At 46.4% G+C, this 15,648-nt stretch overlaps 1 protein-coding gene across 1 annotated transcript; it reads right to left on the bottom strand.

Moving 5' to 3' along the window:
- Positions 1-11,319: 11,319 nt before the first annotated feature.
- LOC114117975 (secretoglobin family 2B member 20-like) lies at positions 11,320-13,366 on the bottom strand. Its single transcript, XM_027978215.3, has 3 exons — positions 13,297-13,366; positions 12,596-12,780; positions 11,320-11,418 (listed from the first exon to the last, which is right to left on the bottom strand). The coding sequence occupies exons 1-3, from the start codon at positions 13,364-13,366 to the stop codon at positions 11,320-11,322; spliced, it is 354 nt and encodes a 117-aa protein (XP_027834016.2).
- Between the last annotated feature and the right edge of the window lie 2,282 nt (positions 13,367-15,648).

Here is a 15,648-nt window from a genome sequence, read left to right as displayed (position 1 = left end):
AGGGGTACATCAAGGCTGTATATTGTCAGCATGCTTATGTTACTCATATGCAGAGTCAGTTCAGTTCAGTATAGTCATTCAGTCATGTCCGACTCTTTGCGACCCCGTGGACTGGAGCACGCCAGGCCTCCCTGTCCATCACCAACATGTTTACCCAGACTTGTGTCCATTGAGTCGGTGATGCCATCCAACCATCTCATCCTCTGTCATCCCCTACTGCTCCCACCTTCAATATTTCCCAGCATCAGGGTCTTTTCAAAAAGGTCAGTTCTTTGCATCAGATGGCCAAAGTACTGGAGGTTCAGCTTCAACATCAGCCCTTCCAATGATTATTCAGGACTGATTTCCTTTAGAATAGACTGGCTGGATTTCCTTGCAGTCCAAGGGTCTCTCAAGAGTCTTCTCCAACATCACAGTTCAAAAGCATCAATTCTTCTGGGCTCAGCTTTCTTTATAGTCCAACTCTCACATCCACACATGACTACTGGAAAAGCCACAGACTTAAGTAGATGGACCTTTGTTAGCAAAGTAATGTCTCTGTTTTTAATATGCTGTCTAGGTTGGTCATAACTTTTCTTCCAAGAAGTAAGCGTCTTTTAATTTCATGGCTGCAGTCACCATCTGCAGTGATTTTGGAGCCCCCAAAAATAAAGTCTGCCACTGTTTCCACTGTTTCTCCATCTGTTTCCATGAAGTGATGGGACCAGATGCCACGATCTTAGTTTTCTGAATGTTGAGCTTTAAGCCAATTTTTTCACTCTCCTCTTTCACTTTCAAGAGGCTCTTTATTTCTTCTTCACTTTTTGCCATAAGGGTGATGTCATCTGCATATCTGAGGTTATTGATATTTCTCCTGGCAATCTCGATTCCAGCTTGTCCTTCATCCAGCTCAGTGTTTTTCATGATGTACTTGGCATGTAAGTTAAATAAGCAAGGTGACAACATACAGCCTTGACATACTCCTTTTCCTATTTGGAACCAGTCCGTTGTCCCTTGTCCAGTTCTAACTATTGTTTCCTGACTTGTATACAGATTTCACAAGAGGCAGGTCAGGTGGTCTGGTATTCCCATCTCTTCCAGAATTTTCCAGATTTTATTGTGATCCACAGAGTCAAAGGCTTTTGCGTTGTCAATAAAGCAGAAATAGATGTTCTTCTGGAACTCTCTTGCTTTTTTGATGATCGAAAGGATGTTGTCAATTTCTGGTTCCCCATATGCAGAGTACGTCCTTTGAAATGCCAGGCTAGATGAATCAAAAGGAGGAATCAAAATTGCTGGGAGAAGTATCAGTTGCCTCAGGTAATTGACATTTATGATATGAGGTAAATAGATGGCAAATCATGGCAAATAGATGAGGGAAAAAATGGAAGGAGTGGCAGACTTTACCTTCTAGGGCCTCTAAATTACAGCCAATGGCGACTCCAGCCATGAAATCAATAGACACTTGCTCCGTGGAAGAAAAGCCATGGTCAACCTAGACAGCGTATTAAACAGCAGAGACATCACTGCTGTCAAAGCTATGGTTTTCCCAGTAGTCACATATGAATGTGAGAGTGGGACCTTAAAGAAGGCTGAATTCCAAAGAACTGAAGCTTTCAAACTGTGGTGCTGGAGAAAACTCTTGAAAGTCGCTTGGATGCAAGGAAATCAAACCAGTCAATCCTAAAGGAAGTCAACCCTGGATATTCACTGGAAGGACTGATGCTGAAACTGAAGCTCCAATACTTAGGCCATATGAAGTGAAGAACCAATTGTTGGAAAAGACCCTGATGCTGGGAAAGACTGAAGACAGGAGGAGAAGGGCGCAACAGAGGGTGAGAGGATTGGACGGCATCACTGACTCAGTAGACAGAAGTTCTGAGCAAACTCTGGGAGATGATGCAGGACAGGGAGGTCTGGCATGCTGCAGTCCTTGGGGATCAGAGAGCTGGATGTGACTGAGTGACTGAGTGACAACAAGATTGATTTGATAAGAACAAAATACTGCTGCAAAAAATTGGAACTGCTCTGGTGGTCTTACTAGTTAAGATTCCGTTCTACTGCCAAAGGCTAGGGTTCAATCCCTGTTTAGGGAACTAAGGTTCTGCATGCTGCACAGTGGGACCAATAATAAATTAATAAATAAACGACATGCAAAGACAAACATAGACTCTCAAATGAAACCACTCCAAAAAAATATTGTCGTTATTTTATCGGGACTACATGCAACTATCTGCTTTTTGTATGTTTCTGGCTAGGGACAATGCGGGATACTAGTTCTCTACCAGGCGTTGAATCTGCGAGCCCTATAGTGGAAGCTTGGAGTCATAAACGCTAAATCATCAGGGAAGTCACAAACTAGCTGCTATTTGTAAGGGAAAACATAATTTGGTTGAAAATTTCCTTTGAATAATGTATCCAGTTATACAAATTCTGTGTATATTTTTCCTCACGAAACTTTTAGAGCTTTAAAAAACCCATTAAATAAATAAATATTAAGTGAGGATCAATTCTGTGCTTTTCAATGTTTTATTTTGGACTGGAAATTTAAATTCAAATGTTATGAATAAAGTCAATATGAAGGTGGATGATACCACTAACAAACTGAACATATATACAGAAGGAAAGACATGCAGAGAGACTGATCACTTTTACAGAACTTAGCCATAAAGATCTGAGAAGGATCATCCAGTAAAGCAGGAGGAAAAATAAACTGTGATATCATAAAAGTCAAACTGAAAGTGGGGGGTGGGGGTGGCGGGTGGAAGAAAAATGAGCTGTGACAAATGAATAATTAACTCTTAGAATGATGGCAATTAAATAATTACTCCACATAAATCCATGGGAAAAGGCTTGGGAGATCCATCTAGATGGTTTTTGTTATGCTCCGAGCCCGTATCTCCGAACCGACCGAGAGAGCAAGTCCACCACAGTAATACAAAAGCAAGAAGGGACTTTGTTTATTCCTAGCGTGCTAGGGCCCAAGTCTCATCCCACACAAGGGAATCCGGCAGGAGCCCCGAACAAAGGAGTATGGCGGCTTATATACAGGCAGTCCTTTGTCTCAGTTACAGGAGTAGCTGGCGTTACATGATTGGCCAGGCAGAATGAGCGCATATCCTGTCTCTTTCTGGTAAACATGACTCAGGTCCTAGAGCCCGTCCTTTGGTCCCTAACATTCCCCCCTATCCTTAGATCATATAGAGGAATCTTTCTCTCGGTCCTGAGACACGGTTTGATATTGTTGTTGAAGCATAAACAGCTGTACTGTATTTATGCGTTTTTTTTTTTTACAAAGGCTACAAGTCTATTGATAATACATGGGCCAAAGGTAAGCATTAGTAAAAGTATTAGCAGGGGTCCCAGCAAGGTGGAGATTAGGGTGGTCAACCAAGGGGATTGTTGAAACCAAGACTCAAACCATCTTTGTTGAGCCTCACGTTCTCGTTTACATTGGGCTAGTCCCTCTCTTATTTTGGCCATAGATTTTTAAACTATTTTTGTGTGATCAGCATAAAAACAACACTCTTTTTAGGGCAGCACAGAGTCCCCCCTGTATCTCCCCACAGATCTTTTAGTTATACCTGGGCGCACCTGGACATGCCCAGAAGCATGATTTCGGAGCTTGACCCTCTTCCAGGGTATATTTACCACTGGCTTAAGGTCAAAGTATAAGTCTGGCCACCAAGTATCTGGTGGATGTATTGCGGTGGTGGAGTTAAGCATCTCAGGTGTTAGTCTATTTTGCAGCTTTCGGGTGATTTTGACGGGTTGATGCGGGTTCACGCTGGCAGCTCCGGAGCAGAGTAACTGGGTCATCCACAAGACAGCCCAGCCGAGCTGTCCTGGTCCTGTTGGCGCCTTTGAAGCTTTAGCCTCAGGGGGTTGGACGGGTGCAGAGATGCTTCCCATTTTTTTTTTAGCGTCTTCCTGCTCTGCTGAAGCAGCTGGGCATACGTGGTCGCAATGCACCCAAGGCCCGATAACGTCGACCTTTAGGGCAGTTGGAGTGGTAAGAAGAACAACATAAGGACCCTTCCATTTGGGTTTTAGTGCCTTGGTTTGGTGCCTTTTGACCCATACCCAATCTCCTGGGCCAATGTCATGTGAGGGAATAGTTCCCTTATTTTGACCCACATGTATTTCCCGGAGCAGTTTTTAGACACGAGAGTGCACCTCGCTTAAGGCCATCAAGGCCTCTTGGAATTGTCCCAACATGGGAGGCGGTAGTTTCTTCCCTTCAAATATTGGACATACAGGGGGAGGTCTCCCATACGGAATTTCAAATGGGGTCAGATTAAGTTGATAGGTAGTATTACGCGCACGGAAGAGGGCGAAGGGAAGGAGGGTCACCCAGTCCCAGCCAGTCTCTATAGCCAATTTAGTTAAAGTTTCTTTTAGAGTCCGATTCATTTTTTTTTTACTTGCCCTGAGCTCTGTATTTACAATGTAACTTCCATTTAGTCCCCAGGGCTAGGGCAAGGCTCTGAACTATTTGACTCACAAAAGCAGGTCCATTATCAGAGCCGATGGTCACTGGCAGGCCAAACCTGGGAACTATTTTTTTTTAAATCTTTTTTGCCGCTCTCATCGCGGTTTTTCCCTTTGTAGGAAAAGCCTCCACCCACCCTGAGAAGGTATCCACCAACACTAACAAGTACCGGTAACCATATTTGCCTGGCCTTACCTCGGTGAAATCTATTTCCCAGTGTTGCCCTGGTCCTTTTCCCCGATACCTCAGTCCTGTATGTTGTCCTTTTTCTGGCCTCATCTGTTGACACGCCTTACAAGCATGCACTATGTTTTTTACAGTTGTCTGGTGCTGGGGAAATTGCAGGCATGCAGTTTGAAAGAGCATCAGAGTCTTCTTTTTTCCCAGATGAGTAGACAAGTGTAAATGCTCACATAGTTGCCGTCCCAACTGAGCAGGGAGTATCAAGTAGCCGTCTGAGTCTCGGTACCATCCATCTTTATCTTTTTGAAGGTTGGTGTGTTTTTGGATCCAAGCAAGGTCTGTGGATGAATACTCAGGGGTTGGGGGCAGAGTTTCCATACCTGGAGGTGGAAGTCCGATCGCCAACACAGGGGTGATGAAATCTTCATCAGCTACTTTTCGAGCTGCCAGGTCTGCGGCACGATTCCCTCGTGCCGTGGGGCTGTCACCCTTCTGATGTCCAGGTACGTGTACTATTGACAGCCTGAGGCACCTGTACAGCCTCTAAAAGTCTACGGATTTCAGGCAAGTTTTTAATTTCTTTTCCTTTAGCTGTCAAAAACCCCTGTTCCCGATATATTGGGCCCTGGATGTGTACCATGCCAAAAGCATAGCGACTGTCAGTGAAAATAGTTATTTTTTTTTTTCCTTTGGCTCTCTCTAATGCTTGAATCAGGGCAATTAACTCTGCCTTTTGTGCTGAGGTATCCGGGGGAAGGGCCTCTGCCCATATCGTCTGTCCAGAGTCATCTACTACTGCGGCTCCCACCTGTCTCTGTCCATCTTTTACATAACTGCTGCCATCTGTGAACCATTTTAGCTCACTGTTATCTAGTGGAGTATCGGTTAAGTCCTTTCGCATTGCTGTTACCCTGGCCAGTATCTCATCACAATCATGGAGGGGGCTATTTTCCTCCGGATTGGGCAAAAGAGTGGCCAGATTTAGAGTGCAGGGCGTTTGGAAATGAATCCGTGGGGTGTCAAGTAGCAAGGCCTGGTAGTGCGTCAAGCGGGCATTAGAAATCCATTTACCTGGGGGTTGCTTTAAAACTCTCTCTACGGCATGAGGAGTGTAGACCAAGAGTCTCTGTCCATAAGTCAGTTTATCAGCATCATGGACTAAGAGCGCGGTGGCTGCGATGATACGGAGGCAAGGTGGCCATCCGGCTGCCACTGGGTCCAGTCTCTTGGAAAGGTAAGCTACAGGTCGCTTCCATGGTCCCCATCTCTGTGTTAGTACCCTTTTTTCTATCCCCTGCTTTTCATCTACAAATAATTGGAAAGGCTTAGATGTATCAGGGAGGGCAAGGGCAGGAGCTTCTAGCAAGGCTCGCCTGAGCTCTTGGAAGGCCTCTTTCATTGGCTCAGTCCGTTTTCAGTCCTTTTTTTGTGTGTGTGGGTTTTTTTTTTTTTTTTTTTTGGTCCCTTCATATAGGGGCCTGGCCTTTTTTGCAAACCCCAAGATCCATAACCGGCAATATCCCACAGTTTCCAGAAATTTTCTCACTTGTCTAGGGTTAGTCGGCTCAGGGATCTGGAGGATGGTTTTTTTTCATAGCCTGTGTTAGCCACCTCTGGCCCTGTTTTATCTTATAACCGAGGTATGTAACCTCTTGCTTGGCAATCTGGGCCTTTTTGGCACTGGCCCTGTAACCTAAAGTCCCCAAGGTTTGGAGAAGGTCACCTGTTGCCTCTTGGCACTCTTTCTCTGTAGCCGCCGCCAGCATAAGGTCATCAACATATTGTAATAAAACAATGGTAGGGTGTTCAACCCAATACTCACGGAGGTCTTCATCCAGGGCCTCATTAAATAACGTGGGCGAGTTTTTGAAACCCTGTGGTAAGCGAGTCCATGTCAGCTGCACAGGGGTCTGACCACCGTCTTCCTGCCATTCGAAGGCAAAGATCTCTTGGCTTGCAGGGGCAAGAGGCAAACTGAAAAAGGCATCTTTTAAATCTAAAACAGTGTACCAAATGTAGTTTGGAGGCAAGTTGCTTAGCAATGTATAAGGGTTAGGAACCATAGGATGAATATCATTCACCCGTTTGTTGACTTTTCGTAGATCTTGAACCAGTCTAAAATCAGTTTCCCCAGGCTTTTACACAGGCAACAGGGGAGTGTTCCATGGGGACTGGCACCTTTTCAGGACCCCAGCATCTATGAGGCGTTGTATATGAGGAGTAATTTCTTGTCGAGCCTCCTGACTCATGGGATACTGTCGTACCCTCACCGGGGAAGCACTGGCTTTCAGTTCCACAATGATAGGGGGCCTCTGTTTGGCTAGTCCCATTCCTGCTGTTTCAGCCCAGGCCTGAGGGTATCTTTGAACCCATGGTTGTACTTTGGGGCTTATTGTCGCTAGGGCCTCTGACAAATAGAGTCTGTATTTATCTTTTAATGCCAGAGACAGGACCTGAAGAGGATGCCCGGTCCCATCTAGAACCGACACTTGTCCGTGGTTGAAATGAATTTGGGCATTTACTTTAGACAGTAAATCCCTTTCCAACACGGGCGCTGGACACTCAGGTATCACCAGAAAAGAATGGGTCACCTGGTGGGCCCCTAAGTTCACTTGCCGTTTTGTAGTCCATCTATATCCCGGTTGCTCCCTGCACCCAGCTACTTTTTTTAGACATAGGTCCATCTTTTTGGTTTAAGACTGAGTATTGGGCTCCCGTGTCCACCATGAAGCCAACCGGTTTCCCCTCCACATTTATAGTTACCCAGGACTTGGGGAGGGGCTTAGAGCCCTGACCCCCCCTAGTTGCTATCCTCACCCGCGTAGAGGATATGACTGTCTAGGGAGGGAGTCTCGTTTTTGGGGTTCTTGGGCCCCTCTTTTAGATTTTTTTTGGGGGGCCTTTATCTTTTTAATGTCCAAACTCTTTACAAAAAGCACATTGGATTTTTTTTTTTTTTTAAGCTTACGCCTTGTCGTTTTTGTTTTTCAGTTTTTGAGTCCAATTTTTTTTTTTTTTTTGAACCTGTTTTTGTTTTTAACCCCGGCAAAAAAAATCTGGGCCAGCACTTTTTGATTTTTACGGTTTTTTTCAGCTCTAAATTTTTTTTCTTCTCTTTTAATGTGGTGTTCTCTCTCTTCTGGGGTCTCTCTATGATTAAAAACTCTCTCGGCTGCCTTCACTAGATCTTGCAAGGATTGTTCACTTAACCTCTCTATCTTTTGTAACTTTTTTTTTTAATATCGGGGGCTGCTTGATTTACAAATGGTAACATAACTGCCGCTCGTGACTCATCTGCCTGTGGGTCCGTAGGGGTATACTGTCTAAAAGCTTCCATTATCCTTTTTAGGAAGGCTGCCGGGCTCTCATTTGGCTCTTGCCTCACTGAATTTACCTTGGCCAAATTAGTTGGCTTTCTGGCGGCCGCTCTAAGGCCAGCCATGAGAGTCTGACGGTACACTCGGAGACGCTCCTTACCTTCAGCGCATTCAAAGTCCCAGTTGGGTCACACCAAGGGGAACCCCTCCTCAATGAGGTTAGGCTGTATTGTGGGCCTCCCATCCACCCCTGGCACATTTTTCCTGGCTTCTGACAGGATCCATTCGTGCTCCTCTGTAGTAAAAAGTACCTGTAACAGTTGCTGACAATCATCTCAAGTGGGATTGTGAGTAAACAGGATAGACTCTAAAAGATCAATAAGACCCTGTGGTTTTTCAGAGAAGGAGGGAGTCTGGGTTTTCCAATTGTACAAATCACTAGTGGAGAAGGGCCAATACTGATAAGCCCATTTTTCACCCTCTCTGGCTGGCCCCGCCCAGATCGGAAACGCATGAACGGTGGAGGAGGGAACCTCCGGGTCTTCTTCTGCTATGCTGGCCATTTTTTTTCGCCTTTCCCCGAGTTTCCTAGGCGGGGCCCCTTTTTCTGGGAGGAGCTGAAGGCTTGGTTCTCTTTCTGGCTTCTCCCGATGAAACCTGTGGAAGCAAGGGCGGGAAGAGGGAAGGGAAGTGAGGGGCTGAAAACAAAAGGTTTTAGCCAGGCCAGGGGTTTTCCACCAGGTCCTGTTAGACCAAAATGTATGGAGTTTGGTCTGGCTGGGTGTCCCGAAGGGTAGGGGGCAAGCACCTTCTCTCTGACCGCTCTAATAGTAGGCAGGCTGAAGGTGCCTTCTTGTGGCCAGCTGACATCAAAAGCAGGCGACTCAGCAGAACAACAAGTTACTAACTTGCTTTTCTTCACCAGCAATGATAGATTCTGTGCTCTAGACTTGAAATCAGAGAAGTGGTTAATCATAAGAGATAAAGGAGTAGAAGTTGTTTGTCCCATGATCACAGAAAAGTACACTGGGAGCCAACAGAGCACACAAAGAGCAACACAGACACCACGAATAGACAAACAGATAACAAACACAAGGTGGCCACCGACAATGCACTCAATCTTACCTGCAGGATGTTCACAGAGCCAGCTGCCTCCCCAGCATGAAACCGGGCCCCGGCCTTACGCTGGACTTGCCTCTGCACTTTACACCCAGATGCCTCCCCAGTACGATACTGGGCCCTGGACTTAATCTGGGCTTCTGCAACGTTAGCACCGGTGCTCAGAGCTCTTATCTCCTAACGAGGTTACTCCCTTCTACCAGGAGAGTTGTCCTCCCCGGCGAGATGGAGATCCCGGAAGAGCCCCCAAATGTTATGCTCTGAGCCCGTATCTCCGAACCGACCGAGAGAGCAAGTCCACCACAGTAATGCAAAAGCAAGAAGGGAGTTTGTTTATTCCTAGCGTGCTAGGGCCCAAGTCTCATCCCACACAAGGGAATCCGACAAGAGCCCCGAACAAAGGAGTATGGCGGCTTATATACAGGCAGTCCTTTGTCTCAGTTACAGGAGTAGCTGGCGTTACATGATTGGCCAGGGAGAATGAGCGCATATCCTGTCTCTTTCTGGTAAACATGACTCAGGTCCTAGAGCCTGTCCTTTGGTCCCTAACAGTTTTAATGTTTGGTCTTTTTTTTTTTCTATGTCATTTTTAAGAAGGCCATAATTTATGATTCAACAAACAGTTATTATTATATATTAAACTATATTTGATTCTATCTGTGGGTTTTGTCTTCTGTCACAATGACCAAAAAATCTATTCCTCCACTTAAACTAGATTATTTATGGAGATAAACTTCTATTGTAATATTGGTGAAAACAATCCTCCTTATATTTCCTGTCTCTCTCAATTTTTTTGGTTGACTTGAAGAATTTCGTTTTGGAGGTAAATCTTAAGTCAACCTTCATTAGAACAAAATTTTATTTATGGGGAGGTGAGTCAGAGGCTTCCTTGGTGGCTCAGATAGTAAAGAATCTGCCTGAAAGGCAGGAGACCCAAATCAGTCCATGGGTCGGGAAGATCCCCTGAAGGAGGAACCATTTCAATATTCTTGACTGGAGAATCCCATAAACAGAGGAGCCTGGTGGGGACACAGCCTATAAAGACACAAAGAGTCAGACACAACTGAAGCAAATGAGCTGCACAAACACGAAATCCTAAATCTGGCAGAGCACACAGAACTTGGTACACATAAAATCAAGGTGTAGAAGAGTGATTTGGTGTATTTAGTACCTAATTTCACACGGCAGGTCAGAGAAGAGCTGAGACTCAAGGCCCTAGTCGTTAGTCCCAAGTCCCAAGTTCAGTTCCCAGTATGTAAACTTACGCCTGACTGGTCAGAAGGTAGAGATATCTAATCAGTTATGCCACTCTTTATGTGGGTCATGCTGACTGTAGCCTGACATTGTGCTAGACCCTAGGGAACTGGGCTAAATTCTAGTCCCTCCCATGTAGCCTCATAAATCTCCTATGGCAATGGAACTACCCACTTCATGCTTTCAGAAGCAGGCAGAGGATTTGGGACATGAGACCATCTGACACATCCTGCAATAAACACTTCACAGCATGAGCTATTTCCACGGAAACAATGTTCCCACTGGGGTAGCTTCTTCCAGCCTCTCCCTCCTGGTTCAACACTTCATGGTCCCCAGTGCAGGACCAGGAATAGCAGTGGCACTAAGTATCCCTGAACAAATGCGGGCTCCACCTAGATACCCACCTAAGGAGTAGAAAATGTAGAATGCCACTGGGAGAAAGAGGGGACGAGTGAGGACCCTCTTAGGTCATCTCTGAAGTCACCTGTCAATAACTAGAGGGACTGGAGACTCTTCCACAGTGCTGAAGGCCAGAGTGAGACATATTATCTGTGCCCCCAAATAACAATTTTATCCTGCCAGGCTGGTGATGTCATGGGTTACGTGTTTGTTATTTTGCTTAACTTCACACAAAATCCCTGTGTAGCAGATGACAGAATGACTTGGAAAGTTACAAGAAACTTGCCCATACTCCCACATTTGCCAGGGACAGAGTGTAGGTTCTATCTGACCCTGATCTCCAAGCTCCCAGTGACCACCTGTGTCACTTCTCACCATCGCTCTAGACCTCCTGCCTCACATCCTCCCTGAACAAAACACAGACACTGGGCACAATGAGCAGTATTGCAGTGACTTTATTAGATTCAGCCTGAGGGAGACCACATCAGGTGGGGAAGGTGTCTGGATTCCAGCTTCAGGAACAGAAGAACAGGGCAGGTAGATCAAATGCAGACCTGGCACAACTGGCAAAGCTTATCACACCAAAGAGAGCAGACTGGAAACCAATCCTATAAGAGCATTCACCACCGAGGACAATTTATAGCCGGTGCAATCATCACTGAAGACGATGGACGCCTGCAAGGGAGAAGGAGGTGGAGGGACACCTGAGACCGCAGTTGGCCCATCCTGTCTCCCCAGGATCAACTCACACCTCACTCTCAGGGATTCAGCCCCATCCTCAACAAGAACCTCTACCCACAGACCCACCACTGGAGAGGGGGTTGCCCACAGGCACCGGGGGGAGGATGGCTCCCTAGTAGCCCAGGCACAGATGTCAGGAGGGAGACAGAGCCACCAGTCACGCCAGGGAGGGGAGGAGATGACAAGGGTCAGCAGGGAACAGCCAGGACTGGTCCTGAAGGAGGAGTAAAGTGCTGGAGACGGCTCAGGTCACACCTGCACCTGAGCCTATTCTTTCAGGTATGCTGGGTGCAGGGAATGTGCATGTAGGTGTTGTAAACAACCCATTGTGCCCTGGATGCTTCTATTAGTGCATGAAACTCTGGATTGTGGCAAACTTCTGCTTTTTCATGATTAACATTTGCGGAAAATATGCAGAGACTGTTCAAAATCTCAAATACTAAATCACAAGAAAACAACCACAGCAAAAAGATGGTTCTTCAAGAGATACTGTTAGCCCAAGTGAGCGGCTGCACGTACCTAGAATCTGCCCCAGGATATTAGGCACCAAAACCCCAGAGTGGAAATTCTGGCTCGTACGCACTGAGAACATGTCGGTGGAAATGGGGCTCTGAGCCAGAGCAATGGCCATCAACAAGGGATAAAGAGGAGGTGATGTGACCACAGGTCAGACAGCTTATAATTCAAGGAGTCCCATGCTGGAAGGAGACCTAAAAGCTGGGACTCCTTTTAAATATTCTTAAAGTAGAGATGACAGGACTGCTACACATGTGTGAGCTGAATGTTTCTTTTCCTGCAAAGATTAAAGTGCTACTCCTCCAATGCTACTTCCTCTCAGTGAGGAAAGAAAATTACAGGAGTCAACACACCTGTCCTAGTGCACTGACAGTAGACGCCTATTGTGTGTGGGCTGATTGACATGATAGAGACAGATTCGGGAACAGGAGGCTGGGTGTGCAGGTGGACTGTGCTTGCATATTACAGGGGCTGCAGGTTGGGGCAAAAGGTTTATGTGCTTCTCTGTTTATAGCTCTATCACACATTCCATGATGGAATGATCTATTACCATGTGGCATACTGAACTATATTATATTATATTATACTGAACTACCTTATATTTCAGATGATTAAGCCTGTTCTGAGGTCCTGCTTCAATGAAGCAATGCTGGATTTTTTCAGCGGCTGCTTTTTCAGCTTCATTAGCATCGACCGAATCCAAAGTTTCATTCAATGCTTCACTTGGGAGTGCAAGGATTATAGCACTAAGGCCTTCAAAAAACACAGGGCACGCTTCCGCTAAAGGCAGAGACAGAAAACATCTCATCAAAAGAATCACTTGGTCAGAAGGTTCCCAGTTCCCACCACTTGATAGGAACTCACACATCCAAAGCTTCCAGATTCACCTCCCACAGAGACTCTGCCTCTCCCAGGACTGCTTACATAAGGAAGAAAGCCTTCCCTATGAGTCACTCCCAACGGAAGGGAGGCTCAAGAGGGCTAGACCTGAGACCCCTCTGCCTTTGAACACTGCCCCCAGGCATACCAGCTTGCTTCCTCCCTCCCAACCAGCACCACTACCCCCAACAAACTATCCCTCAGGGTGTGTGCAGATAATGACCCTTCCAGCTCCATGCCACCCCCTCCCCATTCAAAGACTGGAAGCCCCAGGGAGTTTGTGCAGGACTCCTGGGCACTGATCTGCCACCTGCCCTCAGAATCTGTGCCTAGAATCAGCTTGGACAGGACTGAGAAGGATGCAGTGAGACGGCAATGGGCAAGGATCAGGAGGGCCATCTGGACACTCCTTCCTACCCTCATTCGTCTTGAAGGTCAGCTCTCTGGTCACCAGCAAGGCCAGCACAAGCAGTGCTCCCTTCATCATGGCGGCAGCTGGAGTGCTCTGCTCAGGGCAGGGTTTTGCCTGCTTTATACACCACTAGCTCCCCAAGCCCAGCCCACTTGCCTCCCAGTTGGACCACAGGACTGTGGCTAGGCTCCAGGCACATGTGACTCCCTTAGCCCTTGGGATGTTTACTGTGGAAGACCATCCTACTCTAAGACCAGAGCTCTTGGAAGCCATGTGGGGATATCTTTGCCAAAGAATAAGTGGAACTAAGTGACTCCAGTTGAGGCCAAATGCTCTGTTTGCTGCTCCGCAACCATCACCTGTTTTTCTGATCATCCTTCCCCAACCTATCCTGGCTCTGAGGGAAGCACTTCCCCAAACTGAGCACATGGAATCACAAAATGTCAAGGACATATCTATGCCACTGTAAAGTAGAAAAAGGTCATCCAGAATTCTGGCTTTTCCCCCACACTTTAATCCGGTAGATAAGAATGCGGAGCTGGGCCTTACTGAAGCCCCCCAGATGTCTTAACATCTGCAGTCTCTAGGCAGGGCCCTGACACTGCTGGTCAGCAGCCTTGGGCTCTGATTCATGCCCAACAAGGAACTCGCAGGACTTAAGGCCACGTGGCTTTTCTCAGGGGCTGGTAATTCTGTACTTTTGGGTCATGCCACCAGCTTTCCTCAGGCCTTTCAGCCCGCTGGTTCCTGAGCAGGCTCCAGCCTTGCCACTTCTCCTGGCCTCCTCCACAGTGAGCCTGGTCTCAGGAGGTGCTTGCACTGCACAGTCTATCCAGGAACATCAGGGAGAAGCTGTGGGTTTGAGGGTTTGTCTCCTGGGGCAAAGACTTTGAGATGCACAGCCCTACAGACCACTGTTGATGGGAGTTCTAAGGACCAGAGGGCTGAGTTGATCACAGGTGGTACTCTGTATGTGAAAACTCTTTCAGAGTCAAACTCAACCTTCCACGTTAGGAAAGCAGTTTATTGGGACAAACCATTTGAGATGGCCCTTGAAAACACTAGTGGCCAAACTGGAAAGGGTTTGACAGAAAATAAGTAACAGATTATTCGATGATAAACAAATGTAAAAAGTAATTTGTGTGAATCCATACTGATATCAATTACTGTCTAAATAAATCAACGTGGGAGAGGAGACAAGCATTCCTTACAGAAACATCCTAAATAATAGACACAGGAACTAATAGACTTAGGAACCTGTCTCCAAAGAAAAGAGGAGGAAGAGAGGAAAACGCTGCAGAAACCTGGCAAACTCAAATAATCAGCTAATCAAGGCTGATTATTCCCAGTGGTAAGACACACTGCTGTCACATGTGCCCTGATGTAAGGGGACTGGAAGGGAGCTTCACCTGTGTGGTGTCTTCCTCAAAACCCAAAGTCGGAACCCCACTCGACAGTATCAGAACAACAGCAGCTAAACTTAGCTTGAGGGCCTTCTACCATCCCTGGTCCCTGAGAGTTCTCCTCAAGACTGTTAAGGCCATGTCAGACCAGGAGAGAATGAGTAACTCCACAGAGCAGAGGACACTAGGGACACATGACAGTGAATGCAGTGAGTTTCAGGTCTGGATAGGATCACGGAATCCAAGATTAATGGACAAGCAGCTGAAATTCAGATTAACTGTAATATTTATTTAGTCATAAGGTTCCAATGTTGTCTCTCAGTTTTGACAAATATTTGCACTTTTTCTGTAAAACTAAAATTATTCCAACTTAAAATTTTACTAATAACAACTTGAAACAGGAAGCTCCACTCTGTACTCTGCGACAACCTATGGGGTGAGATGCGGTGGAGGATGGGTATTATTTGACACAGAATGGATATATGTTTATTTATGGCTGAGTCATGTTGTTGAATGGCAGAAAGCAATACACTATTGTAAAGTAATATCCTTCAATTTTAAACACATTAAAAACAACAATGACGACCTGCATTAGGACAGGGCTACATCAGCAGCATGCCTACATTGACCCTAACCAGCTCTTCACTCTGATGTCACCAAATGTCCCCATGATCGGGGGCGTTTAGAGGACCTCTGGCACCCTTGAAAGGGCACTGGGCTGGATCCATAGTAGCCACCTGTGTTCCTCAGCACTCCAGGTCCTGGTTCCTCTCCTCACAGAGCTGCGGGAGGGCATTTGGGGGCAGTCTCTCTTCTCAAGGACAGAAGGCATGGATCCATGAGCAGAAGCCCTGCCACCACAGACAAAGAGCCAGCATGTGCAGCCTGGGCCATGTGGTGTTTACCTTTCTGCTCAGGAAACTTTAACTCACACCTGCAGCCACTTGAGGCCCT

The sequence above is a fragment of the Ovis aries genome, chromosome 14 (assembly GCF_016772045.2).
Source record: "Ovis aries strain OAR_USU_Benz2616 breed Rambouillet chromosome 14, ARS-UI_Ramb_v3.0, whole genome shotgun sequence".
NCBI classification, from domain to species: Eukaryota; Metazoa; Chordata; class Mammalia; order Artiodactyla; family Bovidae; genus Ovis; species Ovis aries.
This window is presented reverse-complemented; position numbering and strand designations above follow the sequence as displayed.

Bases quoted from the DNA above. Each gene is read 5' to 3' on its own strand.
- LOC114117975 (XM_027978215.3), bottom strand. From the start codon at position 13,366: ATGATGAAGGGAGCACTGCTTGTGCTGGCCTTGCTGGTGACCAGAGAG. The intron at 12,781-13,296 runs GTAGGAAGGAGT...CTCTGCCTTTAG, and splicing joins GACCTTCAAGACGAATGAGG to CGGAAGCGTGCCCTGTGTTT. The intron at 11,419-12,595 runs GTAGTTCAGTAT...TCTCCCTTGCAG, and splicing joins TTAATCATCTGAAATATAAG to GCGTCCATCGTCTTCAGTGA.